Here is a 24,901-nt window from a genome sequence, read left to right as displayed (position 1 = left end):
AAGTACACAACTTTGTGTGACAAGGGTGTTTTTTCTTTCATAATTATCTCGCAACTTCGATGACCGATTGAGCTCAAGTTTTCACAGATTTGTCATTTTGTGCACATGTTGAGGTACACCAAGTGAGAAGACTGGTCTTTGACAATTAGTGATAGTATTCACTGTCTTTAATGCACTGTTTGCCAAGAAATGTCAGAAAGAATGATTATGTATGAAGCGTGAGGGTTTCCGATAATAAAAAAGCTGAAAATTTGCCAGAAAACTTTCAGAGCTAAAACAAATTAAAACCTGTAATTTAAATCTGGCGGAACAACACAATTAGCCTTTTTGTGATATGTATGACTTTAAGAGTGCACTGTTTGGTTTGGGTGTCTACAGGCAAATTTACCCAAACCAAATAGTGTTATAGTATAATGTGTCAACCATATCTCAAAATGGCTTATGAAAAGTACCCACAATAATTTTTCCTGAGTTTTCAATAATAATTGTTTTAATTTGGTTTCATGTTTTCATGCCAGGTTAAAGTATCCAATCACCAGGATTTCCAAGACATTGCCAGCGTGGTGGCCATCACAAGTTGCTATACTACCACAGAATCTTACATAGATTCAAAGTATGACATCCGCGTACAGAAGATCGGCAATACCTACAAGGCATTCATGTAAGTATACTTATCAAATCATTTATGTGGGATTGATTGAAGACAAATTTACTATACACCGGATTGAATAACCCCTTTTTGCTATGATAAGTCGCCATCTTGTAGGGCAAACCGTATGCGCGTCCAAACGCGTACATCATCGAAGCACGCAGCACGCAACATTCCCGGTTTGATTTCTACGGCAAATGCACGCACACACACGCCCAGACGCCATCTTGCAGGGTCGGATATTTGAGCCGCATGACGTCATATTCAATACAGTCTATAGCTGGTTTTGAATTAACGACCTCCAGATTAATGTGCTGGGGTGGATTACACAAAAGAGTATTAAAACACTAGTCTTATCTTGAGTTAGGACAAGTCCTATCTCGAGTTGGAACAAGTCCTACATTGTAAGCTAGGACTAGTCCTCTTTGTGAAGTCGACCCCCATCAGGTGCTCTAGCCATTTAGTTCTATATTGTCAATATTTTTGTTTGAGCGTCCCAGTCAGAAGACGAACCTTCAGCTGCCCCCACAGTGATCCCCTGAATGCTTATTCCCAGGGGCCAATTTCATAGAGCTGCTTATATAAGCAAAAAATTTGCTCAAGCACGAAAATAGCTTGCTTATTTTAAGTTACTGGCCGAAATTTCATTCCATATACATTGCTTTTGATTGGTATTTAGCTGTTGTTTACTTAGCATAACAATTGAGTGGAATCTTGGCCGCTAATCTGATTTTACTAAGCAGGGATTTTTTTGCTTTTGCTTAAGCAGCTCTATGAAATTGGGCCCTGGTTGTATCGTAAGGGCAACTTTAGGGGGGAGCCGGGACATGATTTTGGGGTGCTTTTTTTTAATTTATCGAGCCCTTTTCTCTTTTTGGGTGGAAAGGTTTCTGAAGGGGGAGGGGCTCCCATCCTCACATCATGGCCCCTTCTGGTTATGCCATTGACATGCCCCCCCCCCCTTCTTGTTTAATGCCAGTGGTGGGGTTTTGGGGGAGGGTGGGTTACAAAGCCGAGTGGCAACAATTACCTCATTTCCAAGAAACTTTCGGTGGATAGAATAACAAACTTAGAGTGAGCAATCAAGAATGAACCCCTCGAGCACCTTTTTTGCCAGGATGGGCCAATTTGGTGCTCGGCCCTATTTGAACCCTTTTATCATTAAAGTATGGTTTCATGCTCTTGCCTTGAGTACCTTTGAGTAATTACCAATAGTGTCCACTGCCTTTAAGGCTAACCTGTACCCATATTATTTCTGACAAAGCCAACTTTACTGATTCACATCATAAACCAGATATTATCAGTTTACTCCAAATCTGCAAAAACAGGAAGTCCTGGAGAAAGTACAAGTTGACATAAAAAGGACAGAATAAATAGAAAATCAAAACATGACAGTGACTTTTAAAACTGTTTGTGTTTTTTTGTTGTAATTGTTTTGTCTCTTCTTTGTGGGGTGCTTCAACACTCTCTTATCTGTGTTTCCACCACCTTGGGTTTTCTAGCATGCATGTTGCTGCAACTGCGAGGGGCCCCCATAAATTCTTCCTTAATGACAGCCAATTTCCCTTTCTGGGCCTCTGTTCTAATTTAATAAAACAAAGCCCCTTGATCGTACGCTGTGTATGACATGTTTTGAAGCGTTGCTCTCACATTTTTTCCTCTTATATCAGTATATTCTTCTCCTGGACCCTCTGTATAGGCTCAGAGTGCAGACTACCTGCAGGAAACGCTTGAAAGAATTGAATTCTGGTTTCAATTTTGCAATCAAAAGATTTATAATAGATGTTTGCATCGGGGATAAAGAATTTTGTTTCTTTCTTTTTTACCCATACACCGATGTGTGTTAGCACTGTATACTCAGTACTTTCCCGAGTCCTGTAAAAAAATATCACAGGCATGTTACTCGGACCACCCGAGTAACATGCCTGTGATATTTTTTCACAGGACTCAGGGAAGTATACAGTGCTAACCCACATCGATGTATGGGTAAAAAAGAAAGAAGAAAAAAAGAAGAGATTGTTTAAGTTTTCTTGTGTATGATAACAGAAACTGGTTTCACACTGCCGCATCAAGAATCAAGAAAAATTGTTTGTTTTTTGTTCAACCCCAAATAAAGTAAATTTCCTTGTAGTTTATTACTTGATATTTTAAATCAAAAGTCACATCCCTTATGGTGATCCCCTGGCCGCCTCATCCGAGGTTGTATCGCAAACTATGGTGTGATCTCTGGTTACACGGTACTTACGGGTTGAACGACTTCTGACTACCCCCCCCCCCCCCACCCCAATAAAAGTTTACAGAATAGGGAGACCGCAGGTGGTGGAGCACTGGCGCGGGTTCCGGAGGTTGTTGGTTCAAATCCCATTCTAGTAAATTGTACTTAGTTCATCCCAAAACTGTTTAAAATTGTTTTACCTAGTCGTTTTCCCTTGATATAATAATCTGAAAAGTCACAGTGAATATTTACTATTTGTTCGATAGTTATTGATTTTGTGGAATTTTATCACCCTTCTACTATATAGTTTACAGTTTCAAGAAGTAACTTTTTTGAGCATGACTTAAAAAAAAAATTTATGAATTGTAATTTAAAAAAAATACAAAAAAGATGAGTCAAAACACAGTACTCTACCCTATAAAGCTCTTTCTTGGAAAAGGAGTGATTGGATGTGTGCCAAAACTTGAAGTAGTCAATGGGACAAAAACGATTGTGATTCACCAGCAACAACAATTCACCTGTTTATTTGTCAACAGTCACGATGTCCTTGTTTACTACTTCTACTTGTAAACACTTTCTTCGTTACAAATAACATGCATTCAATTAAACTTATTGATTGGGCTTGATTATAATTGAATGCATGTGGTTATGGGTGGTGAACTTAGTTTGACTTTTGTGAAAATTGACACACAAAATAACTGCGGCATGGAAACGGGTGTTTGGGCGGGGAATTGTTGTCCTTTCACACAAAGTTCAAATTTTAAATCAATTTATGAAATAAAGCAAGGGACCCCTACTAATTTACTCTTGTTTTTTTAATATTATATTTAAAGGAACATTACAGAGTTGGTTTTTGCTAACAAACAGTTGCTGCAGTTGCTGGCAGTGTAAGCACTTTATGTAATCCACCATATACATAAACTGACAAACCTGTAGAAGTTTGAGATCGATCGGCCATCTGGGTCACGAGTTTTTGCATCGATGGCAAAGTAAAAATGAAAAAAAAAGCTCACTGAGCGATAAACTCCAAACGCGAAGTTAGATTATTTATTTCTCATCAAATATGACATTTCAGACAGAAATATTTCAAGGGATGTTTTCAACTATCGTCATCGTTAGACCGTGTAAGTTTGATGTAAATGTGATGTTCACGAATTTCTTACAAATTCTGTGACGTTTCTCCAGCTTTGTGAGACAGTAGACATCCATGAGGTTCCCACATAAAGACGGAAAATCAACTTCAGATTGAAACATTCCTTAAAAAAGATATGTGGCACATTATGCAGAGCCTCAAAAACACATAAGAAATTGGTGTTCGCCAGCAAATGCTTTTTTAAAGGCATTGGACACTATTGGTAATTACTCAAAATAATTATTAACAGAAAACCTTTCTTGGTGACGAGTAATGTGGAGAGGTTGATGGTATAAAACATTGTGAGAAACGGCTCCCTCTGAAGTGCCATAGTTTCCGAGAAAGAAGTAATTTTCCACGAATTTGATTTCGAGACCCCAGACTTAGAACTTGAGGTCTCGAAATCAAGCATCTGAACGCACACAACTTCGTTTGATAAGGGTGTTTTTTTCTTTCATTATTATCTCGCAAGTTCGATGAGCGATTGAGCTCAAATTTTCACAGGTTTGTTATTTTATGCATATGTTGAAGGCTAGCCTTTGACAATTACCAATAGTGTCCACTGCCTTTAATTGTAACAAGTAATAAAAACCACCAGGGAAACTGACTGGGCTTTTGGGTTAAACAAAAGACAAATTACTAGAGTATGACTTGAATCTGAGGAATGGAATTCTAAATACTGTATCTCCCTGACTGCAAGATGCAAATGTTGGCAGCTCTGTTGTAATTGCAGTCTCTTTAAAGACACAGGACACTATTGGTAATTGTCAAAGACCATTCTTCTCAACATATGCATAAAATAACAAACCTGTGAAAATTTGAGCTCAATTGGTCATCGAAGCTGCGAGATATGAATGAAAGAAAAAACACCTTGGTCACACGAAGTTGTGTGCTTTCAGATGCTTGATTTCCAACTTGAGGCCTCGTAATCAAATTTGTGGAAAAATACTTCTTTCTCAAAAACTACCTCACTTCAGAGGGAGCCGTTTCTCACAATTTTTTAAACTATCAACCTCTCCCCATTACTCATTACCAAGTAAGGTTTTATGCTAATAATTATTTTGAGTACCAATTGTGTCTACTGCCTTTAGTGTGTCATTCAGATCGTAGAAAATAACTTGAACTAAACTTGCGTTCATTGCCAATGTCCCACTTTCAATGACATTAATCATGTGTTCCTGAAATAGTCCGATGACGTTTGCACGTATTCTCAAGGACAGCTTGCCACAGAAACCTTTTTCAGTTGACCTTGTTTTACAACCCCCTTTAAAAAAAATTGTAACACTTCACATGCCTGGATTTTCATCTTTGAACATATTGAAAGGGCAAGGCCATTTTCATTTCGCATAGGGCACACTTCCATTGAAAAAATCAATGGGAAGATTTTATCAATTTTTCGAGAGATTTCTCAGTTCTGAAAAGACTGTCCTGCTTTTTAAACTACTACCTGGGCGGAAGGTAGAAAATCGGCATTGACTACTTCTTTAGCTTATAGACCACGGAGAGAGTTCTTTAGTCTCGACTAGCTTGCTTTAGTCACTGTCAGAAGACTGAGAAGTCTCTATTATAACAAACTCTACCTGGCAAGTAGACACACACATGGTGTTGCAAACCAAATGTACATTGATCCATGCAATGCCTCAAATCTCATATAAGTCTGAGTAACTACAAGTATTAACACTTAGAATATATTAGGCTGAAAAGGTCTCTCATTTTAGAAATCTCTAAATGAAACTTAAACAAATACTCACAAAGCTGACCACCTGTTTAAAGTCATGTTTAACGGCTAATTTGCAAATCTAGGGTAATCTTCCACAAAATCTGTCTGTAAGCCATCAATCAAATCTAAGCCTTGACCTACCGTCCCTAAAGTTCATGTTGAACCCCTTTTGCTCATCAGTCGGAAGAATAAAAAATTAGAGTCATTGATGTGTCACATACTATAACCATTCAAATATCTGGGCAAGTTAACCCATCATGCAAAATTAGAAGGGTTTTGTATTATAGCTCCAAGTATTTCTAAGTAATCTTTCACTTCTGAGCGATCACTGCTTTTCAAATACGACCTCTCAAAGTAAGAATTTAATTTTTGAAAGCTGTTCAGCTGAAAATAATCAAACATAATTCTCCCAACTCTTTGCAACATATGTTACACATCCACACATCCGTTCATTGTCCATCTACCCAATGGTAGGTTTCCAAAAACATCTTCACGCAAATCAAGGTTTCAGTGAAGGTTTCAGGCTTTAACTATTCATAAACTTTGGCCAATCACAGTTTGGATTGATCACCTTATTATCGGATGCCAGGTTTGAAAAGTCTGGGGGGGGGAATTATAAAAAGGAACAGTTTATCAGTGCAGGGCAATGCTTAAATTGACCTGAAATGCCAGACGAGGCACAGTCACATCATTTATTACGATTATCATAGACTCCTTGTAATGGATTGTCTATTTATAAGACAGTTTTGCCTGAAAATATTTTTAAAATCGCTGCTGAAAACTAAGGATTTTTACTTATTTTAGCAAAAAGGAGTATCTCATTTGAGGAAGTTGGATACTATTTTATTTCATAACCAGCAAAGGCAAGTGGCAGGATACTGAAACTTTTCCAAAACTAACTGCAGACTAACCAAAGTTGTGTTATTTTTTGAAAGACTTGCCAACGCTTGCACTTATGTTGAAGTGCACTTGCCCCCGCATGCAAAATCGTAATTAATTTTGTCACCAGCACAACGTGTTTAAATGGCCGGGGCTTTACCGCGGCATCCGGACTTTAAGCTAGCCAGATAAGCTCGTTCAAGTTGTCATGTCTCATTTGGTCGGCCACAGTAACCAGGGTGGGATTAGAGACGAGAAATGCGGCGTCAAAGTAAATCAAATAAGACGGTTTCAGAATTCAAGGTTACTCACGTGGCGCAGGGTCTGTCATCGTTACATGTAACCACAGAAACATAAAGATAGAGACTTGTGAAGAGGATAAGTTTTTGATTCCTTGGTTCTAATTGGCAGGAAGTTCACATAAAGTTACCCAGGGTAGGGTTTTACCAACTCCCGGGGACCTGCAAACCATGGTATTGTGTTTACATGCCTGTATAGTAGATTAAAGTAACAGTAGGATTCCTTATTTAGAATTCTAGGCTTTGCACCCTGAAGTGTGTTATTTCATCTATAGACTGAATCGAATATGGCGTCACCCTTCAAATACCTAGCTGCCCTACAACATGGCGTCTGTAAGCCTGTGTGGGTGTGCATGCGTGTGGCGTGGAAATCAAACTGGGAATGCTGAGCGTTGCGTCCCCCTAATTGATGTACGCGTTTGAGCGCATACAGCCTGCCCTACAAGATACAGCCTGCCCTACAAGATAGCCACTTTCATAGTAACGAAGGTTTTATTAGATACGGTCTATTCAGCTACTTGTCAAAGCCTGCACAGCATCTAGACAAGGGTATTTGTAATAAAGTAATACAGTACTCCTCTATACACCTTGTGCTATTTTAACTGATTACTCAACCTATGAATTTGAAGTTAGTTGGGTGTTTGGTTTGTGGGCTCAACGAGCATACCAGTATTTGGAGCTCACGCTAATACACCTCTCTTAATATTTATGCATGACGTCATAATTCTTACCCAAAATGAGGCTATGGGCGCACGTCCCCCATCACATGCAGTTGCTGCGCCTATTGCCTCGTTTTGGGTTAGCATTGTGACGTACCTCATGCATAACTATTAAGAGAGGCGTATAAGCTTTGCTTCTTGAAGTGAGCTCCGCTGCAGTATCCCCAAAGTGTTTTTATATCTATCTGGCTAAACTGCTTTATTATTGTGTACATAACATTGCATATTATATATAGGTTTGTTCCTGTGGAAACTAATTACTACAGACCATGAGATCCCGACCAACACTTTATGCTTTCAAGTGCAATTTCATAGTGTGTTGTAATTAAAAAATGCTGTTTATTGTTTGTTTGTGAAGCGCAATTACCATTTTTGGAATGTGTTAAAAAAAGACCTGTTATTATGAGGTGATCCCTCTGCTGCTGTTGTCTGGTAAACTTGCGTGTGATCCCAAGGTACACAGCAGTAATGTGTTGGAGTGGCTTCTGACTGGTATCCAAAACAAAGACATTGACGAAAAAGGGACACTCTAGATCTAGTCAGCTCATCATTTGGTAGAGCTCTGGCACATTATTCTAAAGATCGCAGGTTCAAATCCTGCTCTTGGCCCCATTTCATAGAGCTGCTAAGCACACAAATTTGCTTAGCATAAATTTTCTTCCTTGATAAAAACAGGTTTTCCAACCAAACTTCCATGTGATTTTCAGGGTAAGCAAACAACAGCTGAATACCAGCAACAGGCAATATGCAACAAATGGAAATTTGTTTGGTAATCCTGTTTTTTTGTCTAGGAAGAAATTTCATGCTTAGCAAATGTTTGTGCTTAGCAGCTCTATGAAATTGGGCCCAGGTAAATTTGGTCATTGTCTCCAACTAAAAACTATTTTACTTTTTTCTGTCTCTTACGTTTCTGCAGGAGGACTTCCATCTCTGGACATTGGAAATCCAACACAGGTTCAGCTCTTGTGGAACAGATTGCCATGTCGGAAAGGTTAGTGCAGATTTAAATCTGTTCATAATGAACACCACAAATTATAAATCTATTATAATTATGTCTCGGACACCAGAACAAAGAGTGGATTTGAAAGCTCGGCATTCAAATGAAATTTTAAAAAAATTAGCAGGGAGGTCTTAAATGGCTTTTAAAACCAGCACAGCAGGGTTGTGGTGGTGCCATCCTGGACCAACCCGTAGTCAAGTTTTTTTTTTTCCAACGGCACCCTGCAAGGTTTTAAGCAGCCAGTTCAGTCTATTTCGCTACTCATTTATTCCCATACCTTTCTGTTAAAAAAACATCCAAAAACCTTTAAAAGTTGAGAACAAATCTGACATTATATTCATCCCTCTTCGATGTTGCATTGGATTTTTATCTAGTATGTCGAGTACAACTAGCTCCTTGCACAGGATTTGAACCCGCACAAGTCAAATGTGCAACTGACCAACTTCAATTGGGCCGTAAATACTGCTGCCTCAAAGCGATTTTTTTTCTAGCTTGGATTTACATTTGGTAAACAAGCCTGTGTAGTTTGATGAAGGCAAAAGCCTCGGCCACAAGCCCCAAAAGGAACTTTACACCCTTTTCATAGTTGACCAAGCGAGCCTGAAGTTAAACTTAAAGGAACGTCACAGAGTTGGTCAGAAACAAAATCGATCACAGATTTACATCAAACTCACACGGTCTATAATGATGATGAGTAGAAAACATCCCTTGAAATATTTCTGCCTGAAATGTCATATTTGATAAGAAATAAATAATTTAACTTTACGTTTTGGAGTTAATCACTCAGTGAACGTTGTATTCATTGTTTTGTTTGCATCAATGTCATGCAAAATATGTAATTGGTTTTTCACTGTTTTCTCGTGACCCAGATGGCCAATCGATCTCAAACTGCTACAGGTTTATCAGTTTATGTCTATGGTGGATTGCATAAAGTGGTTACACTGCCAGCAACTGTTTTGTTAGCAAAAAAAAAAAAAAAACCAATTCTCAGTCAACCTCTGAATAAAATGGCGGCTCCATCAATTTGATGACAGCTTAGCCACCTGCCTTCACCACATGATAAGAAATGAGTCTTAGATGCTGGATGGGTGAAGGACTGTGGTGTGTGTGTCACTCCGACCTAAGTCTCCAAAGAATTCATCTCGCTGCCACAAAAATGTTTCTTCTGTTACAAACATTGGCAAAGTCACTGTAAATTGGATCGAGTAGGAATACTTGTTCACTCTTTGTTTCCTGTTCCTGTACCTACTTTAAAACCCCTTTTTTGCTTTTGCACCATTTATTTGAGTGATGAAGTGATCATATGTGACCATCCACCACCAATGGGCTGTAAAGTTGACACTTTTACTGTTATGGGCTCAATGCATTTTTGGAGAGAGTGTGTAATCAGCTTCAAAATGATACCATCCACATTTAAATCAGACTTTTCTTGACGAAGTTATGATTTCTCAAAGCCACCTACTTTTTTATTCAGATTTCTCAAAGATTTCTTGAAAACCCAAACAATTTAATAGGCTCTGCAATGTACAAGTGCAACTTTACAGCCTATTGGTGGTGGATGGTCACATATGGACTCATTAGTAGTTTTCAAATGGCTCCCTGCCCCCCCCCCCCCCCCCCAAAAAAAGAAAAAAAACGAAAGAAAAAAAACGGGACAAAAGCATTTTCAAGATTTCTCTCTCTCATGCAAAAAACTGTGGTCAAGCATTCTTTAGTCTTCATTTTACAACCAGTCATTATATTGTATCCACCTATATTTATATAGGATAAAACCAGTCAAACAATTCCAAAAAACAAAAGTATACCTTCCCTTTAAAGACAGTGGACACTATTGGTAATTGTCAAAGACCAGTCTTCTCACTTGGTGTATCTCAACATATGCACACAAAAACAAACCTGTGAAAATTTGAGCTCAATTGGTCATCAAAGTTGCAAGTAAATGGTGAAATTTGTGTGCTTTCAGATAGGAATAAAAGACTTCTGGCTAGGAGTCTTTTAATATTTTAGTGAGAAATTACCTCTATGCTACTTCAGAGGGAGCCGTTTCTCACAATGTTTAATACTATCAACAGCTCTACAATGCTTGTTACCAATTCAGCTTTTAAGTTAATACTTGTTTTGAGTAACTACCAAACGTGTACCTTCCCTTTAAAAAAGAGTCGAGTTTGATACCAACAATGTATAATGAGTGGAGACTTAAGTAGGTTGAGCAGTAACCTGTCCCATTTTGTGATCGATGTTTGCACGCAGGCAAACTCATTAGTGTCATATTAGCATCTCGTGACATCCCCCTTTCCCCTCTTGCTGCATCGATCAGGCCTGTTGATTGGGCAACGCCTAAAAGCAAAGTACAACATACTAAATTTTAAGCTCCTCGACCTTTTCCCCAAGGTTATAAAGCTGCTAAACAGAAAAATACTGCTTAGCAGTTTGTTTTGCTAAGTGGGACACCAGCTGCAACAGTGTGAAAACCTAATGGAATTTTGGCTGGTAACCAGTTACTGTTAAAGAGTTTTGTTGTGCTTTACAAGTTTTTGTGCTTATAAATACAGACTTTGTAAAGTTTTGCGGAACATGCATGTTTATTACAGTGGTTTAAAGGGTGCACATTATATTTGGATTGGGTGCTTGATTCTGTCTATTAAAGGGAAGGTACAGGTTTGGTAATTGTCAAATACCAGTGTTCTCACTTGGTGTATCCCATCAGAACCATAAAATAACAAGCCTGTGAAAATTTGGGCTCAATCGGTCATCGAAGTTGCGAGAAAATGATGAAAGAAAAAACACCCTTGGTGGACGAATTTGTGTGCTTTCAGATATGAATAAAAGACTTCTAGCTAGGAGTCTTTTATTATTTGAGTGAGAAATTACCTCTTTCTCAAAAACTACATTACTTCAGAGGGAGTCGTTTCCCACAATGTTTTATGCTATCAACAGCTCTCCAATGCTTGTTACCAAGTCAGTTTTTAAGTTAATATTTGTTTTGAGTAGTTACCAAACGTGTACCTTCCCTTTAAAAGCGTTTGTTATGAAATGGTTGGACAGCTATTTTAACAGTAGGATAAAATGATCACATAAATAACCCTTGAAATTGACATGTGGTTTTTGTTTAATTTCATTGACGAACAGGGTCCTCCATTTTGCCACACTAATTTTTATGCCAACAGTGTTTGAACTTTTTCTTTTCTTTGTCTCGTTAGAGAACATATTGTTTGCTACAGGCCTACACGGAGGCAACTGCCTCCAGCCGTCGATTTCACCAAACTCTTCCTAACTTAGGATTAATCTTAGGACTTGGGACGAGTAAAGTTCCATATTCAAATACGTAGGACGCATTGAACCCATCCTAAGTTAGGACGGGTTACTCGTCCTTACTCGAGATAGGATTAATCCTAGCTTTTCGTGAAATCGGCTGCTGACCCCTTGGTGTCTTTGAAATGCTCCAGTAGAAATTTACAATTTCCTCATAGGAGAAAATGCCTTGGTGCCTTTGCCCTTTCAAAAAGTTTGTTATAAGAAATTCATGTGGTTTATCTTTAGATTCAAGATGTGGGTAGATGAATGTTCGGAGTTGTTTGGCGGCATGGATATCGTAGCAGTCGAGGCAATACATGGAAAGGATAACAAAGACTACATCATTGAGGTATGTAACCACCGACTTTGAAGCTCAGGACAAAACGCTAAGTGATGTCCAAAAAAAAGTCTGGAAAAAGAAATTAAGTCAAAAATCAAGGCGAAGGCCCTTCTCCTACATTCCTGGTCCCAATTTTATAAAGCTGTTAAGCAGAAAATTCTTCCTGGCAAATTCCTTTGCTAAGCAAGAAATGAGTTGGGAAACCAGTCACAGCCATGGTATAATATTTTGGTTGGTAACCTAATTTTGCTAAGCAGTTTTCTTCTACTTTTCTAAGCAAGTTTTTGTGCTCACAGGCTTTATGAAATTGGTCCCTGGTAATAAACTATAAGGATGCCTCATTAGTGAACTTAATATGTGGCTTGCAGGCCTGAGGAAACCTCAGCTCTGCGAAGCTGAAACACCAGGGTTAACCCCCTACTCTTCCACAATAAGCTGTCAGAGTTCTTTTGCACGCACTGCGGATCCTAAGTACATGAGAGCTACGAGTGATTGTACTATCTCAATGAAAAATGCATTTTAAAAGTACCACGACCTGGACTCGAACCCATACTTTAATAATGTCAGAAAAGTCCTCAAAGAAAAAACTAAAGCACTTTCTTCAAACAAATAATGGTACCATTCTCTTGTCCTCTCTTGTACATTCGGTTAAGATCACCAAATTCAAACTCTGGTGTTTCTGATCAGCAGAGTGTGGGTTCGAATCCCAAGCCGTAACACTTGACCATTGCTTCGTCCTTCGGATGGGACGTAAAGCCGTTGGCCCCATGTTTTGTGTAACGCAGAACCCAGTGCACTTTTCAAAAAGAGAAGGGGTTCGCCCCGGTGTTCCTGGCTGTGGCTGCTGTATGCGCCGTAGCACCTTGTAAACCCTTTTAAGGTGCTACATAATTGAGTCTCAGAATTCGTCACTGCAATAACCTATTTTCTGAAAATTTGTATACACTCGGCGCCTTGAGTACCTTGTTGGTAGATACGTGCGCATTATAAGACTTCAATATTATATTATTAATTACCAAAGTGTCTTCTTGATGTTTTATGTGAAGATTTTCCTATTGTGTGTGATATTTTCAATTTTCAAAAGTTGTATTCTTTTGTCTCTTTGTATTGAACTTGTATATTTTTGTCCAAAGCCATTTTAATTTCACGAGTATGAGTGATAACTTTTTATCTATCAATCTATCTACCTTTCTTTCTATTTTTCTATCTCTCTTTCTATCTGTGACCCCAATTTAGCATTTTCATTGTATTGCATTATTTGTGCTTTAGGTTGGTTGGGGGATGTTGATCAGTTATTTATCTTTTTGCTCAATGGCATTTGTTAATTGATATGTGTTGATACTTGTACTCATTTCTCATTTTTGGCAAATGTTTATTTGTATTGTTTGTGCTAGGGAATTCAGTCTTATAACCGCGAGCAAAACATTTTTTGGCTGATATGATGTTCATAGCATACAATTGGCCTAATCCTATTTACCTTAAAACGTATGTAATTGATTTGTAAGAATGTATCTTTATGATTTTATGTAAAAGTAAAGCGATTCATTGATTGATTGATTGATTGATTGACTGATTTGTGTAAACCCCCTCTACGTCTTGGCTCATTTTGTGTTGTAAGATACCGTAGGCCTAGTTCTATTTACTTTAAAACATATATGAATGTACCTTCGTGCATTTTACTTTTCAAAACAGACACTTTTTTTCATTCACAAAATATACAGAATTTACAAAAACATAGACAATTCAAATTTACATTACTAACAAGAAACGTCTGTTACAATTTGAATGATTGATTGATTGATTGAAAGATTGATTGATTGATTGATCGATCGATCGATCAATTGATTGATTGATTGATTGTTTTTCAGCCATGTTAACATTCCAACTAATATTTGTGTAATATTTCCATCAGGTGAATGACTCATCAATGTCACTACTTGGAGAGAACCCCGAGGACGATCGCAAGCAAATTGCAGATATTGTGATTCAAAAGATGCATGCCACACACTTGGCAAACTCCATGAGGTGAGGGAAGAGATGGAGAGATGGTGTCCCATTACTTTGGACTAGTGTACTAATTGGTACTCGTGACTAGAGTTCCACTTGGTATGGGACTAGAGTACTACTCAGTACTTGGGACTAGACTCGTGACTAGAGTACTACTTGGTACTTGTGATTAGAGTACTACTCGCTACTCAGGACTAGAGTACTACAACTCTGGACTAGAGTACTACTCGTTACTCCGGACCAGAGTACTACTTGGGACTAGATTACTACTTTGCACTCGGGACTAGAGTACTACTCGGTACTCAGGACTAGAGTAGTACTCGGGACTAGAGTACTACTTGTTACTTGTGATTAGAGTACTACTTTCTACTCAGGACTAAAGAACTACAACTCGGGACTAGAGTACTATTTTGTACTCAGGACTAGAGTACTACTCAGTACTCGGGACTAGAGTACTACTCAGTACTCGGGACTAGAGTACTACTCAGTACTCGGGACTAGAGCACTTGGACTTAAAGTTGGACTCGTGTCCACAAGTACTCTGCTTTTACTTGTGACTTGACCTCTTACCTTCAGCATTTACTTTGCTTGCTTGACTTATTTATCCATCAATTTCCATCAGAAAGATATCACGGCACAGAATAATAACTTTGGCAAGTTTTATGGATGTTTATAAAACTGATAAGCCCTGTTTTGAATCGTATTCATGTGTACAAATACGATAAATAATATTTTGGGTCTAAAAATAACCCTGTACAAAAAAAAACCACTTGTTTTCAACAGCCCTCCTGTCTGGGGTTGAGAAAACAAATGACGGAGGAAGTCCATCCTAACACAATTGAAGGCTCGTCAATTAAATACATCTGTGAGAGAACCTTTTGGGGGAGGTGGTTGAGGGTATTCATCGGCAGAGGTATCACCTTTAGCCTCAATACCTATGAATCAAAGCAAGCTGTCCACGGAGATAATAAACCCGATTTATGCAGCACTTGTAGAAGCTTCTCTTAAAGGCACTAGACACTATCGGTAATTACTCAAAATAATTTTTAGCATAAGAACTTGTTTGCTAACGAGCAATGGAGAGCTTTCGATAGTAAAACACACTGTGAGAAATAATTGTTAGCATAAAACTTTCTTGGTAACGAGCAGTGGAGAGCTGTTGAGAAACGGCTCCCTCTGAAGTAATGTAGTTTTTGAGAGAGAGGTAATTTCTCACTCTAATATTGAAAAACTTCAGAACTGATGAAGCCTTTTTTTAGGCATCTGAAAGCACACAAATTTTCACAACAAGGGTGTTTTCTATTTCATTAATCTTCTGCAACTTTGATGACCAATTCAGTCCAAATTTTCACAGGTTTGTTGTTTTTTGCATACATGTATGTTGGGATACACCAAGTGAGAAGACTGGTCTTTGACAATTACCAAAGGTGTGCCTTTAAAGGTGTTTACATATGGAGAGCCCAAGAGTTGAGGGTCCTCGTGGGACCTTTACTAATCAGTCATTTCATCAGGGGGTGACTTTGTCTCATCAATCAAGGGGTTATTGTCACTAAATCTTGGCTGTGGAGGGCAGTCTCCATGTCCCATGGGAATCAGAAAGGAGGCGTGGTCCAGGCACGCGAGTCTGTGTGGCAGTGATGAAAGCTTTTCAGTTCAACTCGAAGTTCAACATTTGAATCTAAAATCACTTGTTCTGGCGCTTTAAACCTGTGTTTGTCAGGATTGATTCAGCTTTTGTTTAAAGGCAGTGGACACAATTGGTAATTACTCAAAATAATTATTAGCATAAAACCTTACTTGGTGATGATTAATGGGGAGAGGTTGATGGTATAAAACAGTGTGAGAAACGGCTCCCTCTGAAGTGACATAGTTTTCGAGAAAGAAATAATTTTCCACGAATTTGATTTTGAGACATCAGATTTAGAACTTGAGGTCTCGAAATCAACCATCTAAACGCACACAACTTCGTGTGACAAGGGTCTTTTTTTTATTCATTGTTAGCTCGCAACTTCGATGACCGATCAAGCTCAAATTTTCACAGGATTGTTATTTTATGCATATGTTGAGATACACCAAGTGAGAAGGCTAGTCTTTGACAATTACCAATAGTGTCCACTGCCTTTAAAGGCATGTGACACTTTTGGTAATTACTCAAAATATTATCACTATAAAACCTCACTTGGTAACGAGTAATGGGGAGAGGTTGATAGTATAAAACATTGAGAGAAACAGCTCCCTCTGAAGTGAGGTAGTTTTCGAGAAAGAAGTAATTTTCCACAAATTTAATTTCGGATGAGTAACTCCTCCTGACTTGAGATAAAAACAAGTCTTAATTCTGTCTAAAGTCCACCCATGGGTTTTAATTTCATCGAGAGATAGTCAATGCACTACCCAGGGTATTCTGTAAGGTTTAATAGGTCTCTGATGCTGATTGGTATGGTCTTTAAGTGGTTGGTCTAGACATCTTAAGTCCTTACTCTTTCTCCCTCTATAGTGTCCTAGGCGATATTAAACAGGCTCATCCTAAGTTAGGACGAGTAACTCGACCTAACTTAACACTAGTCTTAACTCTGTGTAAAATCCAACCCTGGGTTTTGACTTTATCGAGAGATTTTCAACCCACTACTGGTATTCTGTAAGGCTAAAAGGTCTGATGCTAATTGGAAATGGTCTTGAGTGGTTCGTCTAGACATCTTAAGTCCTCACTCTTTCTTTCTCTCTCTAAATCCAGGCTTTCTCTAAATCTTCTTTCGATTTCGATGGTCTTACTCATCCATCAAACATCTGGTTAGAATTCTAAAATAATTACAACTCTATGGTATTTTTTAGATTTTTTTTGTGAAGATATTATCAAGTGCAGATTTAAGATGTTTCAGGAACAGTCGTGGAATGATTTCCCATCCCCGAGCTATAATGGCCTGGTCTCAGACAACACAGTTATTAGCTTGATTGGTGCGTTTGTTGCTTCGGAAGCCAGCCACATGTGGATCTCGCAGCTCTATAATCAATCAACTAAGCAGGTGTCTGAAAATACTTTCAGATAGAACCTGCTCCTGAAATGTGCATTTTGTCACAAAGATGGCGGTGGAACATTGACAGAGTAAAATGTTAGTCATTCATCGCAATATATTCTAAGTGCCCTAAGAGGTATGATGAGAGATTCAGGGCCAGATTAAGTATTTTGGGGGGCCCAGGGGTCGATTTCACAAAGAGTTAGGACCCATCTTATCTCGAGTTAGGAACTCGTCCTAACTTAAGATTAATCTTAGGGTCTGCATGCTACAGTGCAGGGTTGGGACTCGTCCCATGTCCTAAGATTAGTCTTAAGTTAGGAAGAGTTTTGTGAAATCGACGGCTGGACACCAGTGTTCTGTAGGCCCTAGATATTCATGTTCTGTAGGTCCTAGGCACCAGTGCTCCGTAGGCCCTTGTAGGCTCTTGTCACTATGCCATAGAAGGCACCAGACCCTTAAATTCTCATCAACTTTATTTTTTTAAAGTTATTATTATTGAACATTGCAGCTACAAGCTGAATTGAGTTTAAAATACAGAGAATCATAAAAAATAGAAATATTAAAAAGTTACCACAAAAAAAACCAATTTGAAATACAAAGTTGGGTTATACTACACGTTGCCTTGGATCGGACGAGTTGGTCTATGAAAAGCGTTTGAAACCGTTTGTTATGAAATGCATATGGTTAGAAAGATGCTTTAAATGTAGAATATAAGGATCCACACAAGTATCACTCAAAATTGCACGGTTTTCATTTTCCGTCGCGAACTAACATTTATCAAAGACCAGTCTTGAAAAATAAACTCATTCGGTCGTCGAAGTTGCGAGATAATAATGGAAGAAAAAACAACCTTGTCACCTGAAGTTGTGTGCTTTCAGATGCTTGATTTCTGGACCTCAAAATCTAATTCTGAGGTCTCGAAATCAAATTCAAATATTTTAGTGGAAAATTACTTTTTCCCAAGAACTACGTACTTAAGAGGGAGCCGTTTCTCACAATGGTTTATACTATCAATAACTCTCCATTGCTTGCTACCAAGTAGGTTTTTATGCTTACAATTATTTTTAGTAATTACCAATAGTGTCTAGTGCCTTTAACCTTTTTGAGACTGTAGCCAACTTTTCTCTCATAAAGCGAATCAAAACACTGCATGAATTTTACCAACTGTACTTTGAGCAGGTTTTTTTTCTTCTGCTTGACAACAACATTTCCTTTAAAGCTCCTTCTCACCGGACACTCCCTTCTGCCTTCTGTTTTCTCAACTCAAACTTTGTGCTAGTCTTTAGTCAAGGCGCTCATTGCTTCCCAGATGGTGTGTACAACACGAGCTACAACACGAACAGCCCCACCACTGCTAACATTGGGTGCGTTCGTGAGCTTCCCTGGGTCGACCCCGCAGTGCTCCCTCGGGTGAGCCCCTGACAAGAGCTAATCGAACGATCACACTCGCCCTTTCGTGGGCATGCTCCTCAGGTCAACCCCATGTGACCCACTCCACAAGCAGGGCACTGGGGGCTGACCCGGATGAGCCGAGTCAAAGCTATTTGAACGTACCGGTGCAGACCGGGGTCGACCCAGGGAAGCTAAACGAACGCACCCATTAAAAAGGTTCGTGAGAGCAGCAGCGTACACAACCGGGGAAGCCAAGAGTGCCTTGACCATCAGACTAACTTTGTGATTGCACTTAGGAAGTCTGCCGGAAGCAGTTAGCACTTTTTCAAATACCCCAAAGCAAAACCCGGATGGATTGTGGAAAAGAATCAAGTCTACCATTGCTGATGGGGACTCGCTGGCGCAAACAAATGTACAAACCAAAAGTGTACAGCCAGTGTAGATCTTGAGTAACGGGTTTAGCATAACCCAATACTCCCCGTGTTTAACAAGGAATGTCCTTCCTAGATCATGTGCAGGATTCACTCATTAAAAAGTTGGCACTATATCCTCGGCCCGCGACTATTTCAGAGCTAAGGATTGGACGTGTTGACATGTTGGGATGCTAGTGTACTTGAATGAGTTTTTCTTCTGAACAGTCTGGGTTGGTTGTCATGGCTACAGCCATGGCAGGTTCTTTCTTTATGCGAGTGCGTTTTGAAGTCAGGGAGCTGTTTACGCTGAAACTGTTTTGCAGGAGTTGAGCACATTTCAACTAATACAAATGATGCAAACAATTTGTATTGCATGGAAGTATGAACCGGGTTTAAGTAGTCCAGTGCGTTAAATTCAGGGCTCAATTTCATAGAGCTGCAGAAGCAGAAAATATTGCTTAATAATTTTCTGCTCAGCAGAAATGAGAAGAATACCAGTCACAAATTGAACAGGTGACAAGGAATTTTGGCTTGTAACCCTATTTTGCTAAGCACAATTGTGTTGTGCTTAGCTACTTTTTTGTGCCAAGCTATAGCTTTTGGTTTCAATCCCGGTAATGACACTTTTGTCCTTTAGGCAGGTATAGTTCTGAAGGCAGAGATGATTGTTGCTGCCAGCATAGCTATGTGTTCCAAGCACATAGAGTTATAGGGCTGCGGCGCAGCGTCTAGGCATAAAAATCTCTGATGTTAAGGCCAACATTTATGTTGGTCAATGTGTGCTGGGTCACTGTATTATTTTAGAAAGTTAATACACTTCTGAAGTAAATTTTTTGTTTACTTAACTAAAAAGTTGTCTGGTTTCGGTTGTTGTGTCCTAAAATAGTTGTGTAGATGTTTTCTGTGCTTAGATACTTATTGAGAACTGTTAGGGTCTTAAAATCTTTAATTTAATTTCCAAAACACGCAGATACCCTGTAAATGTCCCACTATCCATAAGTTGAGTGTTGTTTTTCTTTACAGCAAAACTCCATCCAGTTCCAGTTTGTTGGGTCCGCCAGTTTCCTCCAACAGCCACAGCCCCCAAAAGTCCGGCTCCCAGACTCCTATCACACCCAAAAGCACAACCCCTACATCCACTCCACAGAGAAGCCAGTCTGCAACTCCAACAAAAGGGACGGCACCTGGTGCCATGGGAACAGGAGTACCGCCCCTGCCAACGAAAGTGACACCCACAGAAGAGGAAGATACATTTAAGAACCTTAAGAAGACTTTTGCAAATATCTTTGGAGATCTCTGAATTGGAATTGCGCAAGAGTTTGTTGAAAATGGCCAATGTCATTTGCAAAATGAGTCTAAAGCTTCCACAGCTACAGGCCCAATTTTATAGAGCTGCTTTAGCACAAAAAAATAGCTAAGCACAATAAAATTATGCTTACAAGACTTAGGTTAGTAGCCAGACTACCAAGTGACTTGTATCCTGCTCATTTCTGCTAAGCAGAAAATTCTTTTTGCTGACGCTGCTCTATGAAATTGAGCCCAGTTTCCATACTGATGACGAAATGCAACAGTACTTATTTTCTGTACTGAAAAAATGAAGGGTTGCTGGGGTGGTGTCAGGTGGGAGGTGGACTGTTTGGTCAATGTTCGTGTCCCAAACTTTGTCTTGAGAGGATAAGGGGGAAGTTTAAGGTGTTTAAGATATCAACTAAATTGTTGATTAAAAACTGATGAATTCCTGTTTTACTTAACCATTTAATTTTTTGGTTTTTTGTTTTTAAAACAGAGAGATCTGCCATCGATTTCACAAAACTCTTCCTAACTTAAGACTAATCTTATGACTTAGGACGAGTCCAAACCCTACACTGTAGCATGCAGACCTTAAGATTAATCCAAAGTTAGGACGAGTTACTCGTCCTAACTCGAGATAAGACGAGTCCTAACTTTTTGTGAAATCGACGGCAGTCCTCATATATAAATTTGATGTTCATGAGTGCAATAAATGATTGTAACACTTTTGTGAAAATAAAAGTATTTTAACGGGAAATAAATTATATATATATATATACATCTCATAAGTTGAACTACCAGTGTTTGTAATAATGGGAATCGTTCATGTACAGATCTAGCTTATGTGTTTAAAGAGTTAATTGGGTTTCAAGTTTAGAATTACACAGATGCTGTTTCTAAAAAATGTTTTAAACATTTCAGTTATTTATCTTACATATATATATATGCATACTTCCTGTTCTGTACTTGTATGTGAAATACCACAGATATTTATGACAACAATCATTATAACTATTAAGTTTTCCTAAAGGAAAACAAAATGTGCTATTAACTCCTAAACTATGTGCATGTAAATACATTGAACTAACGAATACACTAAAAACACTTTTTTTCTTCCCCCCTGATCTTTCACAAGTTCAAACTAAGTCATTTTGTGGTAATTTATCTAATTGACTTCTTCCATCTCTAATTATTTATTTAACGATATATTTTTAAGAACTTACTGTTTTGAAGAAGTCACTAAGTGAACTTGTGCAGTAATTTGTTTCAAATTTGGTGGAAAAAAATAACCTTGAAGAAATGCTTACTGAAATTACACGCGTTTAATTGTTGTAATTAACCGAATTCATCTATGTGAACAGGTACTTGTGTCTAAACCCAACTACCAATCTTTAAACTATACTTTTTAAAAGGGAATACTAAAGTCATGTTCCCATTGGACTTTTCAACAAAATTAAATCCAATGGAGATGCAAGGTAAACTGCTCTCCCTGTCAACTTACCGCAAACGTGACGTAAAACTTACAGGCCAAAAGAGGTCCCGGAAGACTTCTGTGCAGCCACGGTAACTGAACGGGGCCGCTAAATAGCTCTGCGCAGTAAACCTATTGAGACCACGCTGGAAAACGCTCTGCAACGTCGTTGAGTAAGTCCAAGTGGGAACGCACAATAGAAGTACACTACTTACGGCTGAAAGAGGTTGTAGCAGACTTCCGTGCAGCCACGGTAACATATCAGGGCTGTTAAAGTACAATGGAAACAGCTCCGAACTGTAAACCTAGCGTGACCACGCTGTAAACTGCTATGCAAACGTCGGGAAAACAGTCCAGGTGGGAATGCACGGTAGAATGGGAGACTTTCAGGACGCTTGGTGGCAGCAGACTTACCAGGTTAAATCCATTGTTCTCGGTAATGTGCGCATGCTCAGAACTACGTAAACGATGGAAATTTACCTGGTAAGTCTGCTGCCACCTAGCGCCTCAAAGTCTCCCATTACACCAAAGCCAGTCACAGTAATTTTCCACGCGGCAGCAGAAGAAAAAGTCCAACACGACGGCTTAAGTCCAAACAAGTTTTACAACAATCTGCTTTCTTGAAGAATGCACATCGGATGATTCATAGTGGACATTCAATGTAAACAAACAGAGTAATACGCAAGTCACAATTAAAGATGAGGCCGAGCTTTGTGAGCAAACTCTAGGCATTGACTGGCGTGTAGAGGGTGGTGAAAGATCGCACGACAGGGCGGTCACAGTCAATTTGTAAATTTGTAATCTTCTGTTGTTCTGGCGCCCGCCCGATGTGCGCAATGCCACCCAGACCAGACATTGGATCAGAGTTAGTCAAACTATTGTTAATTATGGTCCTTGATTGAAATTATTTTGGTTTCAGACAGGCAAAGTTAACATAACATTTACAGTGGCTCGTCTCTTGACAAGATCGACGTCTGAAACCTAGTCGCTCTAGAGTCGTTTCAAACAACTGCAACAGCCGATCTTTTCGACCTCTAGCGCATCCAGTCGCTCCTAACTGTTTCAGACGTCAAACTTTTCATGTACTTGGTTTAGAATTTGGGTTCAGCGTGACCCTAATCGTCCATCTGAAATGGGTGTTACTCGAACATGCAGTATGCTGACCCTTTTTATAAAGAAAACGCATCATCTGAACATGGGATGGCTTACTTCGATCCAAATTTATTAATGGTGTTCATGTGTATTAACAAAGCAATACCATATAAATATATATGTAACATAAACTATAACAATGTTTGTAAAATGTAACTACTGGTTGTTAGAAGATATGCAAAAATGTGTCAAATGTGTTTGTGATTACTGAATGGGTAGAAAATGAATTCTTTTGATGGAACTCAGAATGTGAAATGAGTTCCAATTGATGATAAAATCCTTCCTGCTTTGGGTCGTGTCGACACTGTACATCAAATCTTGCAGCCCTTTGCTGCCGTTATGGCTATTTTAGTACAAGCCCTTTCCCTGCAATACACATGTAGGATGGACATTTATGACTTCAAATGTTTTGCGACTGATGACCTCAGTCACTGTGGTCAATGTTGATCGAGCGATTTGGTACTAGCGGACATGGCCTTCACTTTGATAATTTGGATGAGTGGAAGTTGGTCAAATCTTTCTGCCAATTACAGCCACTATTGACCCAATTCACCTGACGTCATCTTTGAATTATCTTTGATGTGCCATAAGGGTGGGCAATGTCAATCTGTGCGTTATTCAGTGAAGTGCGCATTTTAGGCGATGCAGCGTTTACACGTAAACCTATTGACCACCAAAATGGTGAGCGTGGCACATTCGCCACATGTGACATGCGTGCAAATGGGTCAATAGTCATTTTGGCGCAAGCCGTTATAACGCTGCCATTATCCTCGGGCTTTAAGCAAACAGTGCTAATTCAGCCATGTCCAAAACCAAAGCTAATACCATTGTTTCAGACCTATCCCAATATATAATAGGGATTACTTTCAACGACTGTTAACACCCCTTCATCATAACCGAAACCATGGTACATTAGTACTGTCATAGTAGATTTAGCCATCAATGACAAAACCCCTGCACAAGCTGCTATATGCAAATCAATTATTCCTAACTGTATAATTAACAATTCTTTTGACTAATGTAGAAGAACAGGGGTGATATGTCGGTCCTACTACTTGCCGTCAACTCGCCTTCAACTCCTCCAATATACTTTTAAAATCCACAAAAGAAGCATAGAACTGTAAAGTATTAGCTAAAAGAGAATTCTCATAAGTTTTAGGTTTATATTTTGGAATGAAAATTGAACTTTTTTAACTTTGAAAAAATTCATCTTTAAGAGTAAACAAATGTTAGTAATACAATTTAATCCTGTGGATCTTTTATCTTGGGACTCAAACGCCACTTATAGTTGTAATTCTGAGGTCAGAAGTCCAAGTTTCCGCTATGCACTGTGTGTGAGCAATGTGGTTCACAGTATTGCGTTACCCATTAAAAATATGCTTGTATACCTTTTTTACACATCGCGCATAAAGAACACAAGGATTTCCAGCCTTAACCTCTGATGCAATAATTACACGACTTAAGATTCCTATTTGTTTCAACTAGTTGTTTCAAGGTTTTGGAAAAATTAAATTAGTTGTAACTAAATGTAACTACATTGATTGCCAAATGTTCATATTGACTTCTTACAATGTCACAGTGGGCTACCGTCTGCTATTATGGGAGTCAATGTAAGGAAAAATGCCAAATTTCATAAACCCGTTAAGCAGAAGATTCTGCTAAGCAAAAATTGAGTGGGGCACCAGTCACAACAATGTAAACCTTATGTAGTTTGTGCTGGTAACCTGTTTCTGTTAAGCAGCACTTTTCTTTGCTTAGCAAGTTTTTGTGCTTACAGGCTTTATGAAATAATTGGGCCATGGTGAGCTTGTAAACGCACAAGCGCTACCTGAAATGCATGCTGAACAGAAAGGGAAAATTGATTCCTAAATAGACCTTAATGCATTGACATCACCCAGACGCCATCTTAGAGGTA

General features: G+C 38.9%; 1 protein-coding gene across 2 annotated transcripts in view; it reads left to right on the top strand.

The window, feature by feature from the left end:
- Positions 1–20,904, top strand: part of LOC117307091 (synapsin-like) — a 44,220-nt gene extending 23,316 nt beyond the window's left edge. For both annotated transcript variants that reach the window (XM_033791749.1, XM_033791748.1), the window contains 5 exons: positions 519–661; positions 8,530–8,604; positions 12,154–12,256; positions 14,160–14,272; positions 20,097–20,904. In XM_033791749.1, the coding sequence (XP_033647640.1) occupies positions 519–661; positions 8,530–8,604; positions 12,154–12,256; positions 14,160–14,272; positions 20,097–20,373 (711 nt within the window). In that variant the 3' untranslated portion in view covers positions 20,374–20,904. The remainder of the gene's footprint in view (positions 1–518; positions 662–8,529; positions 8,605–12,153; positions 12,257–14,159; positions 14,273–20,096) is intronic.
- The last annotated feature ends 3,997 nt before the right edge of the window (positions 20,905–24,901 follow it).

Source organism: Asterias rubens, chromosome 2 (genome assembly GCF_902459465.1).
Source record: "Asterias rubens chromosome 2, eAstRub1.3, whole genome shotgun sequence".
NCBI classification, from domain to species: domain Eukaryota; kingdom Metazoa; phylum Echinodermata; class Asteroidea; order Forcipulatida; family Asteriidae; genus Asterias; species Asterias rubens.
This window is presented reverse-complemented; position numbering and strand designations above follow the sequence as displayed.